At 44.1% G+C, this 24,850-nt stretch overlaps 1 protein-coding gene across 5 annotated transcripts in view; it reads right to left on the minus strand.

The window, feature by feature from the left end:
• Positions 1-24,850, minus strand: part of KIF26B (kinesin family member 26B) — a 408,888-nt gene that overhangs the window by 242,505 nt on the left and 141,533 nt on the right. For all 5 annotated transcript variants that reach the window (XM_039530789.1, XM_039530788.1, XM_039530787.1 and 2 more), the window contains one exon: positions 6,917-7,083. In XM_039530789.1, the coding sequence (XP_039386723.1) occupies positions 6,917-7,083 (167 nt within the window). The remainder of the gene's footprint in view (positions 1-6,916; positions 7,084-24,850) is intronic.

Genomic DNA, 24,850 nt, shown 5'->3' on the forward strand with positions numbered 1-24,850 from the left:
ACGGTTCCTATTAAATGCTGTTTTTAATCCAACTTTTGTCATAAATGAAATGTATTGAGTGACATTGGCTCAATATGCACAGCCCTCATCTTGGGAAGGAACAAATCAAGTAAAAGGAATTTCTTTTTCCATCTCTAGTGTTTTCAAAGTTCAGAAACCTGAAATATTTTTCCCCTTAAAAAGAAAGAGAATCATATGGCATTAATAACAGCTGGACCTCCAGGGGTTCAAAGGGTTCAGAAGTTCAGTTTAGATACTCATCATACATTCACTCAAACGTTTGAGATTCAGATGTCTGACAAGAAGGGACTATAGCTATGTTAGAAGGAATGTATTAATCCTATTTCATCTTACCCCATAGTATTTCACTACTTGTGTATCTGTTCCCAAATAAACCCACTAGTTACAGAAGTGCATTAAAATAGAACACTTTTTAATAGAACTCTAAAAAAGAAAGCTTTTTTTGAACTTCCATAGCAGTTTGGTTTTTGGTTTGAGTTATGAGTGAAGGTTCAAGCGAGCTCTTATTTTATCCAAATGTATTCAACCGTCCCTGAATGAAACACACTTCAAAACTAAGGGCTTGTCTACACTACAGGACTATTTCGAATCTACTTAAGTCGAATTTGTGGATTCGACCTTAATAAGTCGAATTTGTGTATCCATACTAAATACACAAATTCGAACTTCTTAGTCCACATTCACAGGGCCAGCTTCGACTTTGGAAGCGGTGCACTGTGGGAACCTATCCCACAGTTCCCGCACTCCCCGCTGCCCATTTGAATTGTGGGATTTCCCCAATGCATGCTGGGGGAAAATGTGTCATTGAACCGTCAATCCCGCCCTCCCTGTCTTCCTTGAAAGCGCCGGGAAATCTGTTCGCGCCCTTCTCTGGTCGGTTACAGCGTGGACGCCACAGCACTGCGAGCATGGAGCCCGCTGCGATCATCGCTGCACTTATGGCCATTGTCAACTCCTCGCACATTATCGCCCACCTCTTCCACAGTCAGATGCTGAGAAACCGGGCGAGAGGCTCCGGCAGCACGGTGAGGAGAGTGGCGCAGACCTCTCACAAAGCAGGGTACGCCGGGCAGTGGAGATCATGGTGGCAATGGGTCAAGTTCATGGTGTGGAACGCGATTCTGGGCCCGGAAACAAGCACAGACTGGTGGGACCGCATAGTGCTGCAGGTCTGGGATGACACAGAGTGGCTGCGAAACTTCAGGATGCGTAAGGGCACTTTCCTTGAACTGTGTGACTTGCTGTCCCCTGCCCTGAAGCGCCAGGACACAAGGATGCGAGCAGCCCTGACTGTGCAGAAGCGAGTGGCCATAGCCCTCTGGAAACTTGCCACGCCAGACAGCTACCGGTCAGTAGCGAACCACTTTGGCGTGGGCAAATCTACCGTGGGGATTGCTGTCATTCAAGTAGCCCACGCAATCGTTGAGCAACTGCTCTCAAAGGTAGTGACTGTCGGAAATGTCCAGGCCATCATAGATGGCTTCGCGCGATGGGATTCCCAAACTGCGGTGGGGCTATAGATGGGACTCACATCCCTATCCTGGCACCAGCCCACCAGGCCAGCGAGTACATTAACCGAAGGGCTACTTTTCAATGGTGCTGCAAGCTTTGGTGGACCATAGGGGACGTTTTACCAACATCAACGTCGGGTGGGCGGGCAAGGTTCATGACGCGTGTTCAGGAACTCTGGTCTGTTTAGACGCCTCCAGGCAGGCACTTTCTTCCCGGACCACAAAATAACGGTTGGGGATGTGCAGATGCCTACAGTGATCCTCGGGACCCGGCCTACCCGCTAATGCCCTGGCTCATGAAGCCCTATACAGGCGCCTTGGACACTGAAAAGGAACTCTTCAACTACCGGCTGAGCAAGTGCAGAATGGTGGTGGAGTGTGCTTTCGGACGTCTCAAGGGGAGATGGCGGACCTTACTGACTCGCTCGGACATCAGCGAAAAGAATATCCCCGTAGTTATTGCTGCTTGCTGTGTGCTCCACAATCTCTGTGAGAGCAAGGGCGAGACCTTTTGGGCCGCTTGGGAGGTTGAGGCAAATCGCCTGGCTGCTGTTTACGATCAGCCAGACACCCGTGCTGAGAGAATATCCCAGCGGGAAGCGATATGCATCAGGGAGGCTTTGAAAGCGAGTTTCCTCGCAGAGCAGGGTAACCTGTGACTGTCCACTTGATTTTAAGAGAGCCTGATCATAAACCAAGTTTTCCCCACTTCCCAAGGACGTTTTAAAACTAAGGACATGTTTTAGTAATTAATAATAAATCTTTCGTTGACTTTGCATTTCTGTTTATTCGTTGAAACATGGAAGCATTCTGTGCTGGTTAAGGTGTGCACTGATGGGTGGGTTTGCAGGAAGGCGAGGGTGCCGTCCTTGGATAGGGGTTACCATGACGGCTGTGGGTTTGGGCGTTGGAAGGGTGAGGGTGTGGGGAAGGGTGAGTATCTGCCCCTGGATGAGGTCTATTTTTGGGGCTCGGGGCACCGGGAGGATCGTGACTACGGTCCAAATGCATGTGAAGGAAGCCTGCCTTTACATTCGGGATGTCAGGCACCAGGACCCTGCACAAGCATACACCTCAAGGAAAGACCGGGGCATACACCACACAGACTGTCCCTGGTGCCTAGTGACTGCAGTCTGTGTGTGCCCTGCAGTTGACCCTGCAGCCAAGTCTGTAGCATGGCACTGTGGGCTATGCAGTGACATTACAATTTCCCCCCCCCCCCCACAGACCAACAGAAAGTCTACGGACACCAGAAACGTGACGTCAACAGTCAGTAACACAAAACCGCTTTTATTAATGTATTACTCAGTGGGGGTTTGAACTTGGAGTTGGGACTGGTTGATGCTGTAAAGAAAGAGCTTGTACAAATTTACAGCGACAGTTGTCTCTAACATTATCGGTGTGCTGCGGTGCAGGGACAGTTCTCACGGCCCCTACCGCCCCTCCGTCTTGTCACTTTGGGTGAGGGGACAGGACTTCTTGGCGTTGGAGGCGGTTGCAGATGCACTGCAGGGGGCTCTCTCCTCCTGACTGCGGTCTTGAAGAACATCTACAAGGCGCCGGAGCGTCTCCGTTTGCTCCTCATTAGACCAAGCAGCGTTTGAGTCGCCTGCTGGTCTTCCTGCCGCCACCTATCCTCCCGTTCCAGGTGTGTGCGATGCTGCTGACACAGGCTCTCCTCGACTGTCTCTGCTCTGCCGCCTCCGCTCTGGAGCTGGCCATCAGTTCCTGGAACATGTCGTCCCTTGTCTTTTCTTTCGGCGTCTAATCCGAGCCAGCCTCTGCGGATGGCGGCAGTCCGGGAAGGAGCCGAAGCTGTGTGATGTGAAAAAGTAGGTGATTTCCTTGAACACATACATGTTTGCCAACAGTAAACACAGTCTAGTCAGTTTCAGTGAACAAGACCAAAGAGGGAACCAAGTCTCAGGAGATCTCAGAACTAGTCCGAGATTTCGGAATACGCTCTCATTGGCGGCGCCATTGCACTGGAGAGCGCACAAGCGAGGAAAGATAGCTGCATCCCTCTTGCACAAAGTCCTGGTAAGCCTTACAGTACATACTGCTTATCAGTTACTGGTTAGCTGTGATCTCCTGCTAAAGGCAATGTGCAAAGCAGAAAGGATAATCCTTTTGCAGCCCCTCCCGCCAGCGCACGGGAACGATCAATGCATGCTTGTTCTCTGTGGCCTCGCACGTGGCTGTTAGGCGAGGTCATTGTTATGCAACCTAATTGTAAACCATTAACAATAGTAACACTACACTAATTGCCCTACTTAGATGCAGTATTTGCAGACCGAGATCACCCTGAGGCGGGTCACTCGTGCCCAGAAAGACCGCATGTTACGGACGCACTGCACAGACCAGGACCATATGCAGCAATGCTAGTAGAGGCGATGGTTCCACTCTATATTCGGATGTCCTGGCGTGGAAGAGTCTGCTTCCACGGAGCGCCCAACAAGCGACCTCTTCCGACGAACCTCATGCGGAGGCTTTGCGAGGAACTGAATGACACCTTCGTAGAAATGTCGCTAGAGGACTATTTTTCTATCCCCATTTGTGTGGACCTTCTCTTTATATAGTTTAATATATATTATAGTTTAATATTTAGAATGTTTTAAATTGTAAATATTTAGAATTTTTAAAGTCCATTTGTGTGGACCTTCTCTTCATATAATTTAATATATATTATAGTTTAATATTTAGAATTTTGTAAATACTGTTTCTATTTTTCTATAACAATGTTATAAAAATAAATGTTTATACGTGTGTTGCACTTACCGCCTGATCCTTCCCTGATTCCGAGTCCTGGTTAACGGCAGGGACGGTTGGTAGGGGATCTCTGTGAGGGTGATGAAGAGATCCTGGCTGTCAGGGAAAGCGGGAGTGGGTTCGATGTCGCCTGCGCCGTCCTCTAAAGACCCTTCCTCATCTTCCCCATCGGCGAACAGGGAGGGGGAACTGTCCCGGTACACTATTCCGTCCTCGGAGTCCACCGTCACTGGTGGGGCACTGGTGGCAGAGCCACCTAGAATGGCATGCAGTGCCTCGTAGAAGCGGCATGTCTGGGGCTGGGCTCCGGGCGTCCGTTTGCCGCTCTGACTTTTGATACCCTTGTCTTAGGTCCTTCACTTTCACGCGGCACTGTATCGCATCCCGGCTGTATCCTTTGTCTTTCATGGCTTTAGAAACCTTCTCAAACGTCTTCGCGTTCCGCTTGTTGGAGCGCAGCTCCGAGAGCACAGACTCCTCGCCCCACACAGCGATCAGATCCTGGACTTCCCGGTCACTCCATGCTGGGGACCTCTTTCTATTCTGGGATTGCCCGGACTCCTCTGCTGGAGAGCTCTGCATCGTTGCAGGTGCTGCGGAGCTCGCCCCGATGTGCAACCAGAACGTCAGATTCAAACCGCCCAGACAGGAAAATGAATTCAAATTTTCGCGGGTCATTTCCTGTGTGGCTGGCCAGAGAATCCAAGCTCGGACTGCTGTCCAGAGCGTCAACAGAGTGGTGCACTGTGGGATAGCTCCCGGAGCTGCTAAGTTCGATTAGCATCCACACCAAGCCTAATTCGAGCTAGCAAGTGCGAATTTAGCATTACTCCACCTGCCGGGGTGGAGTACCAAATTCGAACTAAAGAGCCCTCTAGTTCGAATTAAATGGCTTCCTGGTGTGGACGGTTGAGCGGTTAGTTCGAATTAACGCTGATAAATTCGAATTAAAGTCCTAGTGTAGACCAGGCCTTAGGGACAAAGTCATCCATGATGCAACTCTTAAGTAGGGTGACCAGATGTCCTGATTTTATAAGAACAGTCCTGATTTTTGGGACTTTTTCTAATATAGGCTCCTATTACCTTCCCATCCTCTGTCCCGATTTTTCACACTTGCTGTCTGGTCACCTTACTCTTAAGACTTCAATATAATAACATCAGATTCATTTGGCCCAAAAATCTACTGTTCTATCAATAGGAGTTTTAAGTTTCCAAAACTCTTGCCGCTCCTGACGATGGGCCTGGATCCTTTTCATTTAAGAGCTCGTTTGCCTATTTATTAAGCAATTCTTGTTAACAATTCACTAGAGATGGTTGGAAGATTATATATTTTTGTTGTTGTTGTGAAACATTTTCGCTCCACGGAAATATATCCAGAAATCTTCCCATTTGAAAATTTTTAGTTTAAGTGAGGTCTAGCATGGACTTGCTGGTCAATTCCAGAGAGAAAGGCAGACAAACAACAATTTGAATCAGAAACCTGACTTTTCTGATCTGAAAATGAACATTTTGACACAATTGTATTTTCCAAATTTTTTTCCAAAGGTTTCATTTTCATTCCAATGAATGAAACTTTTTAGGTTTGAAAAACAAATTTCAAACCTAAAAAGCTGCCATGAAATAGAATTGTTGTTCTCCAGCCAGTTGTACAATTCATTTCAGTAAATTGCTTGGTTATTGGTGTTCTCCCTATTCAGGAAACTTCTGCAAAAAAACTTAAAAAGTCAATAGTGCAACTCCAAAGTAGTAGTAGTATAGTGTTTTAAAAGACCCAATATCCGAAAGCACTTTACAAAAGTGAGCATTATTATCCCCATTTTACAGAAGAGGAAACTGAAGTACAGACAGGTTAAAACACAGACATGCTCAAAGTTACACAGCAAGTCTGTGGCAGACACAGGACTAGACCCCAGCTCTAGGTATGCTCTGGGCAATAGATCATACTGCCTGTTAAGAAGAGTCTCTCTGTTGAAAAGAGGTGGGTGCTTACAGTTGGCGACACAAATTTCAGCTGTGGCTAAATACAGATATGTTTAAAATTTATCTAAGTTTGACTTTTGTAAGACATTTAATAAATGGAGGACCAGATCCTATCCGAGGGTAAGTCAACAGAGTCAATGGAGCCAGGCTGATTTACACCAGCTTAGGATCTGGCCCTAAATGTTTTTTAAATGTTTAATCCAGCATCCATTTCCTTTGGCAAAATGTGGAAATAACTATATGTATAGATCACATTGGCAACATACATCAATATTTGCTATTCCCAACCATCCTATGGTACGCCGCTGAGATCCTTCTATTCCATCCGGCCACCCAGGTTCACACAGGCCATTTTGGTCACTCAGATTCTATGGTCCAATACAAACAGGGAGGAACGTAGTAATCCTATTTCATCTTTTAACAAATAAATGTTCATACAGCAATAGTATGTGAGGCACATACAAAAACCTACTGTACAGCCTGAATCCCAATTATACAGCTCAGAACTCCAGTGCAGAAGGGTATCCAAGTCATCCCTTTTCTGTTGCATTTACACCAGCCCTTTCAACATACCTAAACTGGATCAAGGAATTCCAAATCGCTGTGGAAGAGAACAGGTGAAAAGTCTCTCTTACCTGGCAAAAAAAGAGGCCGCCACTGAGGTGCCCGTTGACGTTTCACTGGCGACATAGGTGCTCTGGGAACCAGGGAAGCTGTACAAGGAGGGCTTATCTGCATTGTAGCGGTTCAGCACTGCTTCAGTCAGCCCCTCTCGGCTAGTCTCTGTCATCAGCTGGGAGATCTGAGGACAGAAAGACAGAGAAGGCTCATTAGATGTAGCCTGCTGCCTCACTCCTCTGAAATGTGATCTAACTTTTTTTGGGGGAGGGGGAAGAAATGGAAGAGGACTGGTACATGTGCCACACTTTTGCGGCTCAGTGAATGAGCTTATTGCTTCCATGGTGCTATTTAGCAGCATTCTGTCCCAGTCCTTACCTCATTTTCATTAAAAGTAATGTGATAAAAGATTACCCCCTGACATTGTACGTTGCAATTATGTCTGTGGTCTTCCTTCCATTTGGAGGGGAAAGTGTAAACCATTATCCTTGCTCAGTTTCAGCACAGCAGGGCACAACGACATTAGCCAATGCTTATTTATTAGCGAAAACAACCACAAAGATCAGCGAGTACTGTACTGGTACTGAGAACCTACATTTTATTCAGGGCAAATGTGAACTGGATGATGGGCTAATATTAGAAATGTAACAAGATATTTATTATTAAAGAAAAACATACATCTGCGTTTGTTAAAGAAACCAGCACTAGTGTATCAAGTATTTCCGGTGACATTTCTTTTTACAGCAGCCCAAACAATCTGAGAAGTGAAGGAAAGTGTCATTCAGGGTCCAAGTGGACTATTTATTCTCTTGGAACCCAACGTTATAGCCACGCAGTCTAATTCTCATTGATTTTCCTAGAGGGTTTTCAATACCATTGGATTTCTCTCTCCTGATATCCCACTATAGTAATCGTTTTCTCCTGTTAGCATTATGTCCTGTACCATATAAATGGAAAGTCTATCAAGGCAAATGAGGAAATTTTGTCCAGTAAAATCTCCGTCCCATTCAAGCCTCTCTGGGTTGAGTGTTGATGCCTATAACCGTGTAGAGAACAAAAAGCAATTTTTTTCTAGGTGCCAGGAAGAACAGATACTGTTTGACTAGGACCTGATCCAGCTCCCACTAAAATCAATTGAAAGACTCCCTTGGACTTCAATGGAAGCTGAGTCAGGCCCTTACAGAGCAGCTCAGCACAAGTGTGATTATTTTTCAGTTTAAGTTTCTAGCCGGAAATTCTGCTTTTGCTTTGACCTATGTCAGTACTTCATAATCCTCTATTGTACCTCAGACACTCCTAGTCCTGAACAAATGCCCTTCTCTTCTTTCCTTGTGGCACACAGTTTTTGCATACCTATCTGAGTGCACCTCTGCACTGCTGGATCCCTCCAAATCATAGTTTAAATAGTCCCCACAAACTACTGCTAGCAACTGGTTTCCTCTATGGTAGAGCTTCTTCCTTCCACAAAAGGTTTTCTAGTGTCCTATGTCCATCTATTCTATTCTGCTCTGGTTCTTATGCCACCCTCGTCGCCATAGTATCTTAGTGTCTTCTAGAAGTGCATTAAGCAATGTGACTAGAAACTATCCAATGCAGTCTTATCTTTCTCCCTGGGTAGAGAGGAGATGGGGGAGGAATTATGTGAGGGATTTTTAAATATGTATTTAATGTTTGTGGTGCTACGTATTTTAATTACTGAAGGTGAAGCTGACGTGTGCTTTGCACTTGAAAAGGAAAAACTGAGGTTTGTGGTAATTCTTAGCTCCAGCAAAAGCTCATTCTAATGTCTTGGACTGACCCCTTATAAAACAAACTTTATCCTTAGGGTGGATGATTCCATTGTGCCCGAGGAGATGGACCTCATCCCTCAACTTTAGGCCTTCTTTTTAGACATTCTTGGCCCAGCCAATTGTACGCCTTGAAGATAAGGATCTTGAGTTTGACTTTATATTCCAAGGGGAGCCAGTGTAGGCAGTAGAGGTTGCACTGCAACATCTTCTCATCCACATATTGAACCCCCTCACCCCCACCCCGTCTTGCTGATCTAGTGCATGGAATGAATAGTGCACTCAGAAGGAATTGCTGGAGTCTTAGATTTAAATTTTTATACTACTATTACTAATACGTCATAGTTTTAATTTGGCTTCCAGGATGTCTCCTGCATTTCTACCATGCACTACAACCAAACAGGACTCTCCAGCGTGCTACAAAGCGATAAAGTGTCTGCCTCCCTTGTGACATCTAAAACTGTTCCACACAATAATCAGTCAGTCCATGCTTCTCGCAACCCTCACAAACCCAGCTAGGCAATGAGTAAGTTCCTCACAACCGTGCCCTGTCTCACCCAATTATTCAACAGAACTAGGCTGTCGGCTGCTGGAGTGGTCATCAGCGGAGGATGGGAGTACACATCTAAGCTTAACCTTCTCTTGCATCCTCCACCCCACATACCTAAACTCAGGGAGACTGCCATTAATCAACAGTCACGGCCAACAAGAAATATGGGGCTGGTATAGCCTCCCATAGGAACTATGGAGTTGATGAAAGATAAGAAGTGGATGAGTTGACTTATCTCAGTTGCAATTTGAAATTGTAGTTTCTCCGCACACTTCCATGAACCAGATAAGGATTTCCACAGCTTCTGCAACATATTTGTATTGTTTTAGCCGCCACAGATCTCTAAAAGAGCAGGACTGTGTGGCTGACAAGATGCACTTGTAGCCAACTGTGACACAAATATTGATTCTACTGTCTCAAAAATTGTGACAGCCAGAAAATATCCTTCACCTCATCTGTAGATAAACTGCAGCTAAACAGTCTCCACACTTGTGGAGACACTAAGAGTAGGAAGGTCATGGATGTACATGAATGCAGAGCTGTGAGCATTAACAGCACAACAAAAAATGTTAGAAATAAAAGTATCAAACCGATTCTGGATGCTTTCTGGAGGGTATGACCTCATGCCTCTTCAAAATCTGATTGGACATTTTGTATACTGGCCTCAATCCATTTTTAAAAACAGGGAAGTGAGACCATGTTCCTCAGACCAGGACTAAAAAATGCTCAAATACTCACTGGGTAGACATGGGGTGACTTTGAAAAGACATAAAAAGAGAATGTCCCCCCACCCACACACACACACACTGAATCAGCAAGTAGCACGTTTGTGCCTTTCAATACATGAAAACAAAGGTCTTAAAATCAAGTCTCTTTTTCTTACACTAAAATATTGATCAAAGGGATTCGGCAAGAAGCTGGAAATAACAAATATATTAAATCTGAGTTTCTGGGATACCATAAAATGTAGGGAATGGATAGAGAAGACAAATAGAGTTGAGTTGAGGAGATGAATATCCTTTTGTGAAGTACAAAGGAGCTTTGTTTATGCATAAGTGTACACTAATACCATTTTTCAGGATTTTCAGTAAAGCTTTTTGTAACACTGCACCAGTATACTACTACTACCACCACCACCACATAGTTCTTATGTAGCATTTTTCATCAGTAGATCTCAAAGGACTACACAAAGGGAGTATCATTATACCGAGTTTACAGATGGGGGAAACTGAGGTACAGGAAAGGAATTGATTTGCCCAAATTCACCCAGGTTGCCATTTGCAAAGGCAGGAATAAAACACGTCTCCTGAGTCCCAGTCCAGTGCTTTATCCATGCTAAAAGGTTGGTACTGCTGTTCAAATCTGCATATGTGAAACATCTGTGTAATGATTACCACCATATTCTGCAGGACAGGCAGTGGTCAACAGATCTCCTTCCTTTATCCGCACACACCCCTCTCATCAATTGTTGCCCAAGCCAGTAAATGGCTGGTGATATTTATACATCTGTCAAGAGCAGGCATTCTATTTCTAGAGCAGAAGTTTGCTAATCCCAGCTCCACCCACCTACCCACCAGAAACTGGAGAGCAAACTCTAGAACACCAGGCCAGATTCGGAGTTGTGCCTCTCAGAATATACAGCACAAGGGTGGTGAAGGGCCAAGGTGGTTTCATGCCACTTTTGAACCCCCCAAATTTTGGACCTTGCTGGGGATGTACATGCCCCCCCCAGTGTAAGTCCAAGCTCTTCTTGAAAGGCTTGAATTTATGGTGCCACCCCACAGCTGCCTACATGCCATTCCATGGTGAGCACACCCCCCTGACACTCAGGAGTATGGCTGCCTATATGCCACCCACAGGATCGCTCTGTACCCAGGAAGCTGCTAGCTGGGGGAATTGAGCTTTCTGGCCCCTTTATACCACAGGAGCCGTGAAAAGGGGCTAGAGTACAGCGGAGAATCCGGGCTGCTGTGTCTGCACTAGGAGACCAATCTTGACAACCCCCACTCATTCCCACTGATGTCAAGGTGACTATTCATGAGAGGAAGGGCACAGGTAATTCAGAGCTGGGAATCTATAAACAACTGATTCAAAGCTAACGTTATTGCATTTTCCTCTTTATCGGATATGGCTACAGTGGTAAGTGGAAGGAATCCCACATGACTCTCGTCAAAATTATTGTATCAAACAGAGCGAGTTGCAGATTTCCTGCCCACTGGTGCACTTCATTCTCTTCTTAAGATGGTGCTAATTTATCCCTGCCAACTCTGACATTTATATATGGGACTTAAAATATATATATTTGAGAAGAAAATAGTTTGCCTTTAGAACATGAGGTGTCAGATATTTAAAAAAACAAAAATTCACAGGGCAGACACCTGCAGTAACGCTTCCAGCATTTCCTTTCCCTGCCACTCTAAGTCAAATCCTCTGATCTAGCATCAACACAATCAGTCTGTTTTTCAGAAACAAAGTATCGAAGTATGCCCAGCAAGTGCACCTAATATACATTAGGCTGTTCAGTGATGTTGCCGTCCAACCCCCAACTATAGACTGGTGATGAGAGTGCATTATGGATTAAAAGACCCGAATATATTTTCCCATTCTCTCACCTCTCTCCTCTGTGAATACATGCATTCCTTGTACCCATGGGTTAACACAAGTCAATAGGACACATTTTGAGAAAGTCTTTTGTTAAAATATTGGCAGCACATCATTGCCTCGATCAGCAGCAAAAGACAAAGCATGGAACAATGCAGGCTTTCATGCTACAACAAAAGCTTCTGAGTGTATGTGGGACAAAACATGTGTCACTCCTCAGGCCCCATTTGTTGTTCTGTTATAAAAATGAGACACCTCCCTCCACCTCCTTTTTTGCCACATCCTCAGAGTGTAGAGCAATGGCTGGTGATAGATCATGATTTAAATTCTCTACTTTAGGAGAAAAAAAACGTTGTCTTGTCGTTTAACCACAGAACTTGATGTTAGCCAGCCAGGGTTCTATCCTCACCCCCTATTAACTAAACCTCAGGGCACCTAAGTTTCTCCATTTGTAGAATGAGGTTAATAGTATTTATATAGTAGGATGCAATTCATTAATGTTTGTAAAGCATTCAGTTGAGATCTTCAACTGGAAGCTGCTGCAGAAAAGCAAAATATTATTACTTATGTCATGGCTGAAGTTTGCCTTGCTTTGGAGGGAGGCAGAACATTTGGGGGCCACCATTAAATCTAGTTAAATTCAGCAACTACTTAACAAATTAGATGCACAGACTATCAGTGTCTGAGATACTGAATTTAAGCTAAAAACCTGTTACTGAAGGCTATTTGACACAATCTGCAGTATTCAGTGCTAGATCCTTCAGTGCTAGATAGGAAGAGACAAGATTGCTAGCCACAGGAAGATGATAATAGAACTCTCTCTCTCACTCACACTCACACACACACACACACACACACACACACACACTTTTCCTGGGCAATCTATTCTTTCTTTCAAAACAGCATAGAGGTTTCCATCCAATATTAAATCTTAAGGACATGCCTGTCTGGCTTAGCATTTCAGAAAGAAAGGAATTCTTCTTCTAAAAGAGATCATTCTAAAAGATGACTAGATAATGAAGTTATATTTAAAGGGTACCTTATCCAAACTCCCTATACACCACAAGCATCATAAATATTTTGGAAGGAAGTTTAGTAGCCTTACTTTTGTTTGTTATCTCCATCATGTTTCATAAAACTAATGAGAAGCAATCACAGCATGCATTACCTACCATAAAAGCCCAAGGCAGTATTTTTAGGTGAAACACAATAAAATCAAGTATCAGAGGGGTAGCCGTGTTAGTCTGGTTCTGTAGAAGCAGCAAAGAATCCTGTGGCACCTTATAGACTAACAGACGTTTTGCAGCATGAGCTTTCGTGGGTGAATACCCACTTCCGAAGGAGAAAGTGGATAAGGAAAAGTTATTTACTTATTCCCATAATACAAGAACTAGGGGTCACCAAATGAAATTAATAGGCAGCAGGTTTAAAACAAATAAAAGGAAGTTCTTCTTCACGCAGCGCACAGTCAACTTGTGGAACTCCTTACCTGAGGAGGTTGTGAAGGCTAGGACTATAACAATGTTTAAAAGGGGACTGGATAAATTCATGGTGGCTAAGTCCATAAATGGCTATTAGCCAGGATGGGTAAGAATGGTGTCCCTAGCCTCTGTTCGTCAGAGGATGGAGATGGATGGCAGGAGAGAGATCACTTGATCATTGCCTGTTAGGTTCACTCCCTCTGGGGCACCTGGCATTGGCCACTGTCGGTAGACAGATACTGGGCTAGATGGACCTTTGGTCTGACCCGGTACGGCCCTTTCTTATGTTCTTATGTTCTTATACAAACTATTGGACCTCCTCTCAGACTTGATCTAAGCAATTTCCCCCAGGTGCAAGCCACTTGCTGAGACTCTTGAGATTGAAGGCAAAAGCCCTGCTAACTTAGCACATCCTGCCCAAAGGTGGTGTCATTTTGGGAAGAAAAGCACCACGTTCAGTCCTCCAAGAACTGCCAAAAAGGCCACTCAGGATCAGCAGCAAGCAGAATCAAGGATTGGTCCTCCAGCAGCTAGAAGGACTGGGAGCAGACAGAAGCCAATCAGAACCTAGCAGGCAAGATAAAAAGAACCGGCTTCTTCCAGTGACCACTCTGGGTGAAATTGGGACAGGGAGGAAGGATGTCTCTTGCTGTAACCCAAGAAGCCTGGCCATGTTCCTAACTCTGACAGTGCCTGTTGTTGAGCCAGGTGATTTTAAAGCCAACATGGCCCTTTTGATCTGAATATTAATTTAATGTGGTAAAAATCAGATGAGCTTTCTTCATTAGTCATTGGTTCAGGAGAGCCTAGGACAGGGCCATACTCTGCTATTCACCCAACTATCATAATAAAGTTGGTACTTCAGGGTACAGGGTGAAAAGGAGGAGCAACCCCTTTTCCCAGAAAGACCATCATTTATCAAAGTAAAATGGGGGTTGTAATTTGAGGCCATTGGAGGAGAAGTGACTTTTCAAACCCCTACACATACTGCAGAGCACCAAGAACTCACACTGCATCATGTATCTGTCTCAAGCCACTTAACACAGCCAGATGGCAGCCAGGCTTTTATTTGGACTTAGGCCATAACAACTCACAGGGGAAAGAATTCAGGGAATAAATAATAAGCAGCCGCAACTGAAGGGATTGTTGTAGCCTACGGTACCATGGCTTTACCCAGGGTCACTAGGCTAGATTTTTTTTCCTCCTGCAATGGCGTATTAAACAATGACAGCTTGAGGTCCTTGGCTACAACAATCCACTATTGATGCAGAAGCCAAGTGTAAAGTGAGTAGCCGCTAGACAAGAGTTCCCCTCAGAACACATTCCTTTGCTAGGTAGGAGCCATGTGCTCCTGGACTGAAAACTCACATTACACACTATCTGCTGGATTCTGCTCCTTGTCTGGTATGTTTCATGCAGACATACTGTGTACTGCCTGGTGAAGAAAGCAGAGATTCATTGGCTTCCTTATTACACCCTAAGGAAATAAACAGACACTCTGGAGATGGTCACTGAGTTAGATTTATCCCTGGTTTACTCCAGCATCATGCAGAACACTGGGTCCAGGGGAGTGGAAAATCCTCCATGAGGGATACCGCAACCTACTCTGTTGTCAAGTAGCCAAAGGGAGTGAGTGCAGCTCAGAGTGTGGGTGGTCCTGGCCAAAGTGGGGCATCACAAGGGTGGCAAGGATGCGTTATTCTCTTTATTAAAGGACAGGGAGCTTGTATATAGCACAAAGTGTTTTTATTTAAACATTACATAACTAACAACAGCAACCAGTGTCTGGTGCTGACTGTAGCCTGCCACTCCGTGCAATCCAGAACCCCACCTTCCAAAATAGACAATGGCCTGTGGTCTCTGCAGTCACACCCTACATCCTTAAACAGCAGCAGCAGCTACAAATTGAGTGCACCCCTCAGCCTCTGTGGAGGCACAACTGCAAATTAAAGCCACCCTCAGCCAGTGTAAGCATCCCTCCGATGAGGGTGAATCCTCCTGGAGTGCTGGGAGGTACAAGTGGCATACTTGACAGCAGCAGGGAAGCGCACACTACCACCTAGCTTTCAGGGGCGGCTCCAGACTCCAGCACACCAAGCGCGTGCTTGAGGTGGCATGCCACGGGGGGCGCTCTGACAGTCGCTGGGAGGGCGGCAGGAGGCTCCGTTGGACCTCCCAAAGGCGTGCCTGTGGAGGGTTCGGTGGAGCCGCAGGACCAGCAGACCCTCCGCAGGCACGCCTGCGGGAGGTCCACCGGAGCCGCGGGACCGGCGACCGGCAAAGCGTCTCCCGCGGCATGCCGCCTTGCTTGGGGCAGCGAAATGTCTAGAGCCGCCCCTGCTAGCTTTACATCCCAGTAACCGTGAATTCACCTCAACTCCAAGCCATTTTCCTGTGATTCCTGGCTCCTAAGAATGGTATCTCCTGAATTAGGGTGCAGTATGTTTGAAGGGATTTTTAATCTTTCCATGGTTTCCTTATGAAAGGCAAACAACTGCACCACTTACTCAGACAATTGGCCTCCCTCCCGCCTCCTTTCAGCCACTCACTCAATAGTGCTCATTCTTTCCCTACCTTTTGAACTTCATTTGCAGGGCAATGGCAGTGCCTGGACCTGAACATTTGTAGTCCACATTTTAACCTTCCTCTCTTCAAAAGAAATATTAAATAAGAATTGTGGGGGGGCGGGTTCTGGCAACAATCAAAGCTTTATTACAAACAGGAAATCTGCCCTATCAAGCCTCTGCTAATGGCTCCTTCACTTGAGCAGTAAAATCCCCACAGAAAACAATTTAATAAACATAGGCGAGTGTGTCCCTAAGCTTCTTCAACCACTTAGACTTTTGGGAGATACATGTTTTGATCTGGCCTTGTTATGCTTTCTGTTCTTTCATTTGCCAGTGCCCCGCTGAACTATGTAGTCCACTGAAGAAACAGAACTCTAAGTATACAGAGAAGCAGTATACCAAGGCAGACAAAGTACAGATCAAATCTGCCTCACAAGTCCTATTACATGGTCTATAGCTGAGTCCTGTTTCCTATAAAGGTGCCTCTTGAGCAGAGGAGCAATTACATTTAAAAAGGTAAAAGATATGGGGAAACCACAAGCCCTGCAGCATTTCTAAGGGGAACATTCACAGAATAGTCAAACATTCAGGGAGAGGAAATGTGTCCCCCCCTCAGGGGCTGCACCTGCACTCATGTGGAAGCTGCAGGTCCAAGTATGCAATGATCCATTTTAAATAGAAGTGGCCAGGTAAAATGTGGTTTCTACTAGAACTGCTGCTATATACTTAAAGCATGGCTTCCCTCATTTTATTACTGACCCACTTTTCATAAAAGTAGGTATTATATAGTGTTACAAGAAACATTCAAGGACTCTGCATCTAACCTCTCTTAGCGCTCTTGCCTTTCTCCTACTGTCTACCAGTGATCATGAGGAATTCTCCCATTTCAACTAGAGAAAGCAAGTCACAGGATAGCATATCGCTGTGCAGATAAGCTAACCCTTTTTGAATGCCAGGGGGCTCTTCAGACAGGCAAATTCCCCTGGGGTCAGAATGAACCTTGAAAGCCTCATAACTAAGATGTGCAAGCTGTTTGGCAGGACACAGAAAGTCAAGAAAAAGAAAATTTAGGGTTAGATTAAGCATTTGCTGTTAGCCCAGTATGAGGGGAGATGCATAGCTGTGCCACCAGAGGGGTAACTCGGAGAAGGAATCGGTCTTCTGTGAACCACAATTCTTTCACTATTCCCCATCAACTCCCTCCCTGGAGATAATAATCTGATACTATGCTGGCTGAAACATTATGGGGTGGAGTTAAGACTGACAATTCTTGTGCAGAGTGGGAGAAGGGGTAGAATTAGCGGATTCCCCGCCCCCTCAATTCACCCTTATGCCTGCAGCAGTAACTGCAAAAAGGCTGCACAGGGGCCAGGGGGGAGGTCTTACTCCCTCTTACACCCTGTATGGCTCCCCAGAGCTGGGCCATGATCAGGCCATTTGTAAGGAAGCTTATCCCATTTAAACAGCCTAGGCCCAATTGCCCCCTCCCTCAGAAAATGCCACTATAGACGGTTTGAGGGAGAGAAAGTGCATGAGGTTCCCCACATGGAGTTTCTTCCAAATTATTCCATGGGGAGGGGGATGGGTATTAATACTACCAACACATGCCAACAACATGGCGGTGCAATAAAATGGCTTCCAATCCCTGGAGTTTGCCTCCAACCTTCATAAAATACCTCTTTTAAAACGGCTAATTTATGAAAGATGTTACTTCTCTTAATTACCTGTATTTCCTGCTGCTACGTCATAAATTGTACAGATGGAAATTGTTGTGGTTTTTTTTTTTTTAATCCAACTTTTATTTCCTGTCAGATTTGCAACAGGACATTCTTTTGTGTTGTTCAGTTTAAACATGTATTTCACACTTCCAGATTCAGTGATTACATTTAATCCCTTTGTTGTGTCAGGTACTTTTCAGACATCAACAGCTACAGCCAGAGTAGCAGTGCTAAATGCACTAAGTTAACAACTGTGGTAGCAACGTAAGGTGTGTGGATGAGAATGAAAGAATGTGTACATCTGTGTTTGTGTGTCTACATGGACATGTGGGAAATCTGAAAGCTGGGGCAGGTCTTTCTGCAGCTGAAGCACAATTTTTTAGGTTAATGGTGAACTAGGACAAAATATTTGTTATAACTTAGGCAAACTTTCATTTTGCTGATCAGTTACTATCCTACTAGTCATGTCAAGACATTATAAGTTCAAATCTTACTGTTGCTGCTGGTGATGTGGTAGCAGCTATCTGTAAACCATTGACCTTTCACTTCTCTTCTGACAGGAACAGCACTTGAAGCTACCAGAGTGTGTCAGCATGTGGACTTAACTTAAATGGCATTATTGACCCAGAAAGCAACCTCTTTCTATCTATAATAAGCAATATAAAGTACTTCTTCATACTGAGACATCTAAACTGGATCATCAGTCTTTACTTCAAAGAAATATGGCAAAGTTCTGCCATGAAAAAGGGGGTGGGAGGACGAGATAAAAAATTATTATTCTGCATTTTCAGTATTTTGTAGAAGCAGATACACACTGCAGCTAAACAGACAGACCAGGGAAGAATTTTTCATTCTGTTGGACTGCATTACTTTAAAGAACAGTGAAGGCACGTCACCAGTTTTCCCCAGCTTGGATTCTTATCATGTTTAATGCACAAGAACGTTACATATGCAAATTCTGCCCATCATCTCAAGACTTCAGTTCTCTTCTTGGTTCTGATCGGTACATACCTCACCATTGACTTTTATCCAGCTGTTCTTTGCAAGTGTAGTCAGATTGTTCTCCACTAGCATTTCCCATCTCCAAGGGATCCAGCAAATATCTTGAACCCATTTAGAATGTAATGTCATTTCATCTGCTTCCCCTTCCCCACAAAGTAGTAATAGGCTGAGATTTTTTTTCAAAGCTTTTTACGTATACAGTATTTTTGAAATTACTGCCACAGGTATAACTATAGTAGTGTTGGCAGATGCCACAAGTTGTTTTCTCCCCAAATATATTGTACGTCATCATTCCTCCTATGGTTATCAATATAGTACTTTATAAAAGTAAAGACTAGGCCAAGAAATGGGTCTTGCATCTAAGGCACATGCTTTTGAATAACTTACTTTGTTTCACAAAAGTAGGAGGCTGTTCTCTCTGCTAATTTGACTGGTCTGATTTTGCAATGTTGGGTAAAATTTTCAAAGGCTCCTAACTGGCTTAGGAGTAAATTTCCAATGATTTTCTATGAGACTTAGGTGCCTGTATCACTTTTGGAAAATGTGAAAGGCTCCTAAATCACTACGTCGTTTTGAGAATTGTACCCATTGGTTCAAATCCTGCTCATCTTACTCAAGCAAATAATCCCACTGGTTTCAGTGGGTCTACTATATGAGTTTGCCAAGCAGAACATGGCTCCTAAAGGGCTCAACTATGCCTAGATAGACCCACGCCTAGGTAAGAAGTGATGAAGAGCTGAGCCATCCCAGGTAGAGTTCCAGGAAGAATTGTTCTCCCAGGCCTGCAGAAGAAGTTAACCTGTTCCTACACACCTAAACGCGCAGCAGCAGGCTCTGCTCCATGTATCTGATCCGTTCCATAGGCTGATGCAGACAGGAACTGTGATTGTGCCCATGAGACTTTCCTCCACCCAGACACTTTTTCAGCCACACAGGGAACAGCCACAATCTGGCCCAAAGGATATAGAAGTGTGGCACTTTTAAAAATAGAAGAAAAAAAAAGAGTCTGGGAAACTCATTGTGGCTGATTTTTTTTTTTTTGGTTGCATTTTTACACCATCATATTTTATTTCTAAATGCTTTCCTCAATCTTTTTCATATATGATCATGCACTTAAAATTGACAATTAACCTCTGTCTTCTACACTTATTAATTCTCTTTATACTACTTCTCTCTTAGCAAGTCGTTAGTATTACGAAGAGGCAGCAATATTCTCAAGATATTCTGCGGAAATTCTTTTTATGCCCAGATCCAGGAAAGCATCTCTTTCCAGGAAGGCAGTTAAGAATACACTTCAGCGTTGTGCTAAATCAGGGCGTCAGGAACCAATCCTGAGAGGTGCTGAGTGCCCTTAACTTCCATTCACTTCAGTGATAGTTGCAGGCAGCAAGTATCACATAGGTGCAGGATGGAGTCCTTATTCTCCAGTCCTTAAATTTATGTCTCCTTTCTCTTGTGTTTGAGTCTATCTGGAATAACACTGCAGCAATTCCTTTCTCCAACATTCCCCTCAGCATTATGTGCACTTTCTAACAAAGAAAGACTTAATTTTATAATCATTTCTGACAGAGCTGCCGGGGGCGGGGGGCGCAAGTGGGGCAATTTGCCCCAGGCCCCAGGCCCTGCAGGGGCCCCAAAAGCCCTGGCCTGGTGGCAGTCCGGGTCTTCGGCCGGCATTTTAGCGGCGGGGGGCCCTTCAGTGCTGCCGAAGACGCGGAGCGACTGAAGGCCCCCCCGCCGCCGCAGACCCGGACCGCCGCCGGGTGAGTACAAGCGCCGCAACTCCCTCGCTTTGCCCCATGCCCCCTGAATCCTCTGGGCGGCCCTGATTTCTGAATTACTAAGCAACTTCTCTCCTTTCCTTCTGCTTCCCCTGTTGTGTACCCTCTGGATTTCTATATGATCCTTTATAGCAAGAGTCTAAAGCTACAGAATAGCCAGTTCCTTCCTGTAAATTATATTTAGTGAGCAAAATTCATCATCCACCTAAGTGGATACAGCTCAACTGATATAATTGACATTGCACTCACTTATGCGAGTGACAAGTTCCTCCCAGTGTTTGTATGCAATATCCATAATTTGGTTTGCTTTTTCGACCCGATTACTAGATGCTGTGCCAAAGATTTTAGCATTTCAATCCTAACTAATAGGACACACTAATAATAATATTGTTATGATAAGAGTTGGGTGAAACCTGACTGAAGCTGGTGCACTTCATTAAGGATAAATGTAAGAAGCAGTTAAGTCCCTTTTAGGAGTAAGATAGCTAAAATAATAGGTGCCGCTGCTGAGCTATGTGCGTAGAGGAGTTTTGCTGGGGGCTGAATACAAACACAGGAGGCTGAGTATTGTTTGGAGGAGGTATGTGTGTCTGTGGGCAGAAGCAGACAGCAAGAGAAGTACTGGTAACATGGCCGTAGGAGACTGCAAAGATGGGGAACATTTGGGCACAGAGTGCTGGCTGGAAAGAGAGTTGGAACCATAAACGAAGAAACTGCCTCCTATTTGATTCCTACTCTGTTCAGAGAAACAAGATTTTGTATTTATTCTTTGTAAATAAACAGGATTGCATCAGAGAAATACCTGAGTCCATCATCAATTTTTCCCACAAATGAAACAACCTGTAAGACACTGAATTCTGGTTAACCACTCAGGTCAAAAGGGGTAACAATATTATTATTAGACCTCTTTCCTGAATGGTGTTCCAAACAATATGAAAATGTGAAGATCTAGTATAGCTCTAATGTTATTTTAGTCTTAACTTCATTGCCATATCTTACAGTGTATAGTATAAGCCATTTGTATAACCACAATCCTATCATGCAACAGTCATGCTGAACTATATTGGCCTTTGGCTTTGTGCTAACTGGCTCCCTTTCCCATCCCCTTTTTTTTAATACTACCATGGGGCACGTTCCTTCCTCCAAGTCACCATTACATACTGTAACAACAGTTAATTTCATAGTTATCAGGGCTAATGGGAGTTGCCATGTAATTGTCTCATTTCCAGTGGAGTCACCATGCAGTTACTACAAAAAAACCTCTGTTCTGCAGAAGCTATGTAATCAATTTGGAGTGACCTGTGTGTAAATTTAACCAGGCTGGTTCTCCTAATACTAACCTCTGTCATAATACATGCACACCTGTCTTACTTTGAAGTTAATAATAAAAGGTGTCCTGCTGGGGTTTTTAAATTATTTTTTATGACAGCAGCAACCATCAGTTTTAACAAGAAATACATGGAAAGAATTCAGAAGGTGCCAGGAACGGCTTTCAACTATCAGGACAGAAACAATTCCTTCCTGGTCCTGAAGGTGAATGCCCTGAGGTATAAGATTTGATTGCCCTTATCATTATCTTAGTTTGCATAGCTACAGACATTATTAGTGGTCATAAAATCATCCAGCTATAGTATTTGACTTCATGACCTCTTCGAGCCGTGAATTCCACAGGCTGACAAGATGCTGTGTAAAGATATATTCCCTTCTATTTGTACTAAGTTTACTGCCCTTCTGTTTCATTTACTGCCCTTTAGTGTTCCCTTGTTTTTATACTATGGGGCAATGTAAAACAACGCAATTAAGCTCCCTCTATATATTCTAAATATTCTGGGGCAGGTATTTTCTCCATGCTGACCCCAACTCAGCAAGCTAATTTGAGGCCAATGGGATTATTTGTGTGCTTAAAGTAAGGCACGTGCTCAAGTGCTTTGCTAAATGGGGCTGTCTCTCTCTCATACAGTGCCAAGCATGTTTTCAACACAAATAAATTCATCAGCTCGTTTTCTTTCCAGGATAAATCATATGTTTGCAATCTCTCATTTCATGCAAGCCGCCTCATACTTCTTAACCTGTTTCTTTCAGTTTGGCTTTTAAGGCAAAGTCATCAAAATGGAGCAGTTTATTTCAAATGAGGCTGGTGACCTCCCTCTTTCTAATGAGCCCATGCAGCAGTATATTCACTTGCAAACTGCTGCTGTGCACAAGACACACATCTTCACTGAACTGTCCATACTGATTCCAGAATCGTTTCCCACAGATAATCACAACTTTTGGTCACTGATAACCTGGAATGGATTTGAACCAGTGACTGCCCTACGAAATACTTTAAACTAGTGCCAACATCCTGAGCTATCCAGACCCCTTTAATTCCTTCTGAGAGATGTCATCATGTGTCTAAAAACATACATGGAATTTACTCACTGTACAGTATGTTTTCATATTACAACTGGGTAAATGTTACCATAACATTTTTTCAGTAAACAGTTGCATAGCTACAAGATTTAAATCGTGCTTTAAGAACCACTCACCCACCCCAGACATGCTCAATAAAAACTGTCCTATTAATAAAAGTATCTTATATGAGAGTTGGTTACCCATATAATCTGAAATCTTGCACAAAAGGTCCCTTTAATATATTTTACACTTCTAAAGGTAAATGAAGTGGCTTTAATGTAAATGAGCTTTAATGTAAATGAGAATCAGGCCCTTTTAACTCTAGCAAATAGTTGGTTAATTTGTTGAACTGCCCAGGAAAACATAGTAAAATTAGCTAGTTGAACATTAGATTAGCTGAAGCTGATCTAGCATTTAATTCAGATACAGATCATGGCCTTTCCCACTACATATAACCTGTGTTTTTGTCTGCATGGACCATCATCATCCATCTTCACTAAGACATCCCTACACTGAGCATGTCACATTCCCACTCTTTCCTTTAGGCCTTTGGGTCTGTGGAGAACTTTAAGAAGACTGATAGTAGTCTCTCAACTGGAATTTACTGCACATTCACTAAGAGGCTGAATGACAACAACCCATCTCTCCTGAGTGGCCAATGCAGGGGAGACAAACCAAATTTTTCCGAAGTTACCATCGATTTGGGGTGACAATTTTTGGATAATTCTCTCTAGTTGGGCATCAGCATATCCTGGTAATTTTACCTATACGAATTAAAGGAGATATGGCCAGGGTGTGGGGGAAAGAAAGAAAGCACTTAGTGGAAACTAACAAATATTCAGAAATTCTTGTTATTCCCGCAATCTTCTATTTTTAGACTACCAGGATTTTTTTTTATTACTGTCTTCCAAAGTCATAAAAATTAAGTAATAGTATTAAATTTGTTTCTTTCATAAGAAAATAAAGTAACCAACATTCACTGGGCCACAGGGGGCGTGCACAGGAATAAAAATGTGGCTGCTTTTGGAGGGGCACTTTATGGGTCCCCCGGTGGCCGGAGGAGCCGGTTCTCCTCGCCGCAACCCCGGGGCAGGTGGAGCTGGCTCTCATCACCCTTCCCCCCTCCGCAGCCGGTGGAGCTCACGCTCTCCAGGCATCTGGATGGCTGCAGGGGGGGGGGGGGGGAAAGAGCTGAAGGAGCTCACTCTCCCCTCTCCATCCCTGGAGGAGTTCTGTGCCCCCTCTGATGAGGTGGGGCGGCGTGCCCCTGCTTGCCCCCCTTGTTCATGCCTCTGGGGGGCCCACATCTCTACTTTATGTTATTTAATATTTGTCAGACATTGACTGTGTGTGCTCTGTAGGACACAAAGATAAGGACAGTTCCTGCCCCAAGGAACTTACACTTTAGAATAATTCAACAAAAACCATCTCCATGAAGCTGCAAAATCAAACAGCTATTAAAATCCATTCAAGAGATTTCAGTTGATATTTATATAAGCAAACAGCAAGATTAAATGAATTGGCCAAGTGGGAATAGTGAGCAGATATACAATGGATTTAATTACAAGCGCTTTAATGAAATCCAAATCTATCAACAAACAGGCTCATCATCTGAGATGGTGCCTAAACTCTAGTAATCCATCTAAATCATACTAAGTGTTGCATGGTCATTATCTTCAATTTTCATTACCTCTTAGAGCACTCTAAAGAGAGTTCTAAATGCCCATGAACTGTTTGTTTCTCAGCTGATTAGAAAAATGTTGTAACAAGATATTTCACAGAGAGATCCAAGAACAAATTTTAGAAGGTCTCTAATTAAAAAAAAAAAATTAAAACAAACACTATGGACCAAGTTCTCCTCTCACAATGGTGAGAATCAGGAGTAACTAGGTTGAGGTCAGTAGAGTTGTAATGGTGTAAAACCAGCACAGGGTTTCACAGGGTTTTGTCTATACAGTACACGCGCAGTGAGCCTTCCAGCCTGGGCTGGCACACACGGGCTAGCGGGGCTCATGCTAGCGCTCTAAAAATAGCTGTTACGAGCCCAAGCTACAACAGCGCTAGCACCAG

Source organism: Mauremys reevesii, linkage group 3 (genome assembly GCF_016161935.1).
Source record: "Mauremys reevesii isolate NIE-2019 linkage group 3, ASM1616193v1, whole genome shotgun sequence".
NCBI lineage: Eukaryota > Metazoa > Chordata > Testudines > Geoemydidae > Mauremys > Mauremys reevesii.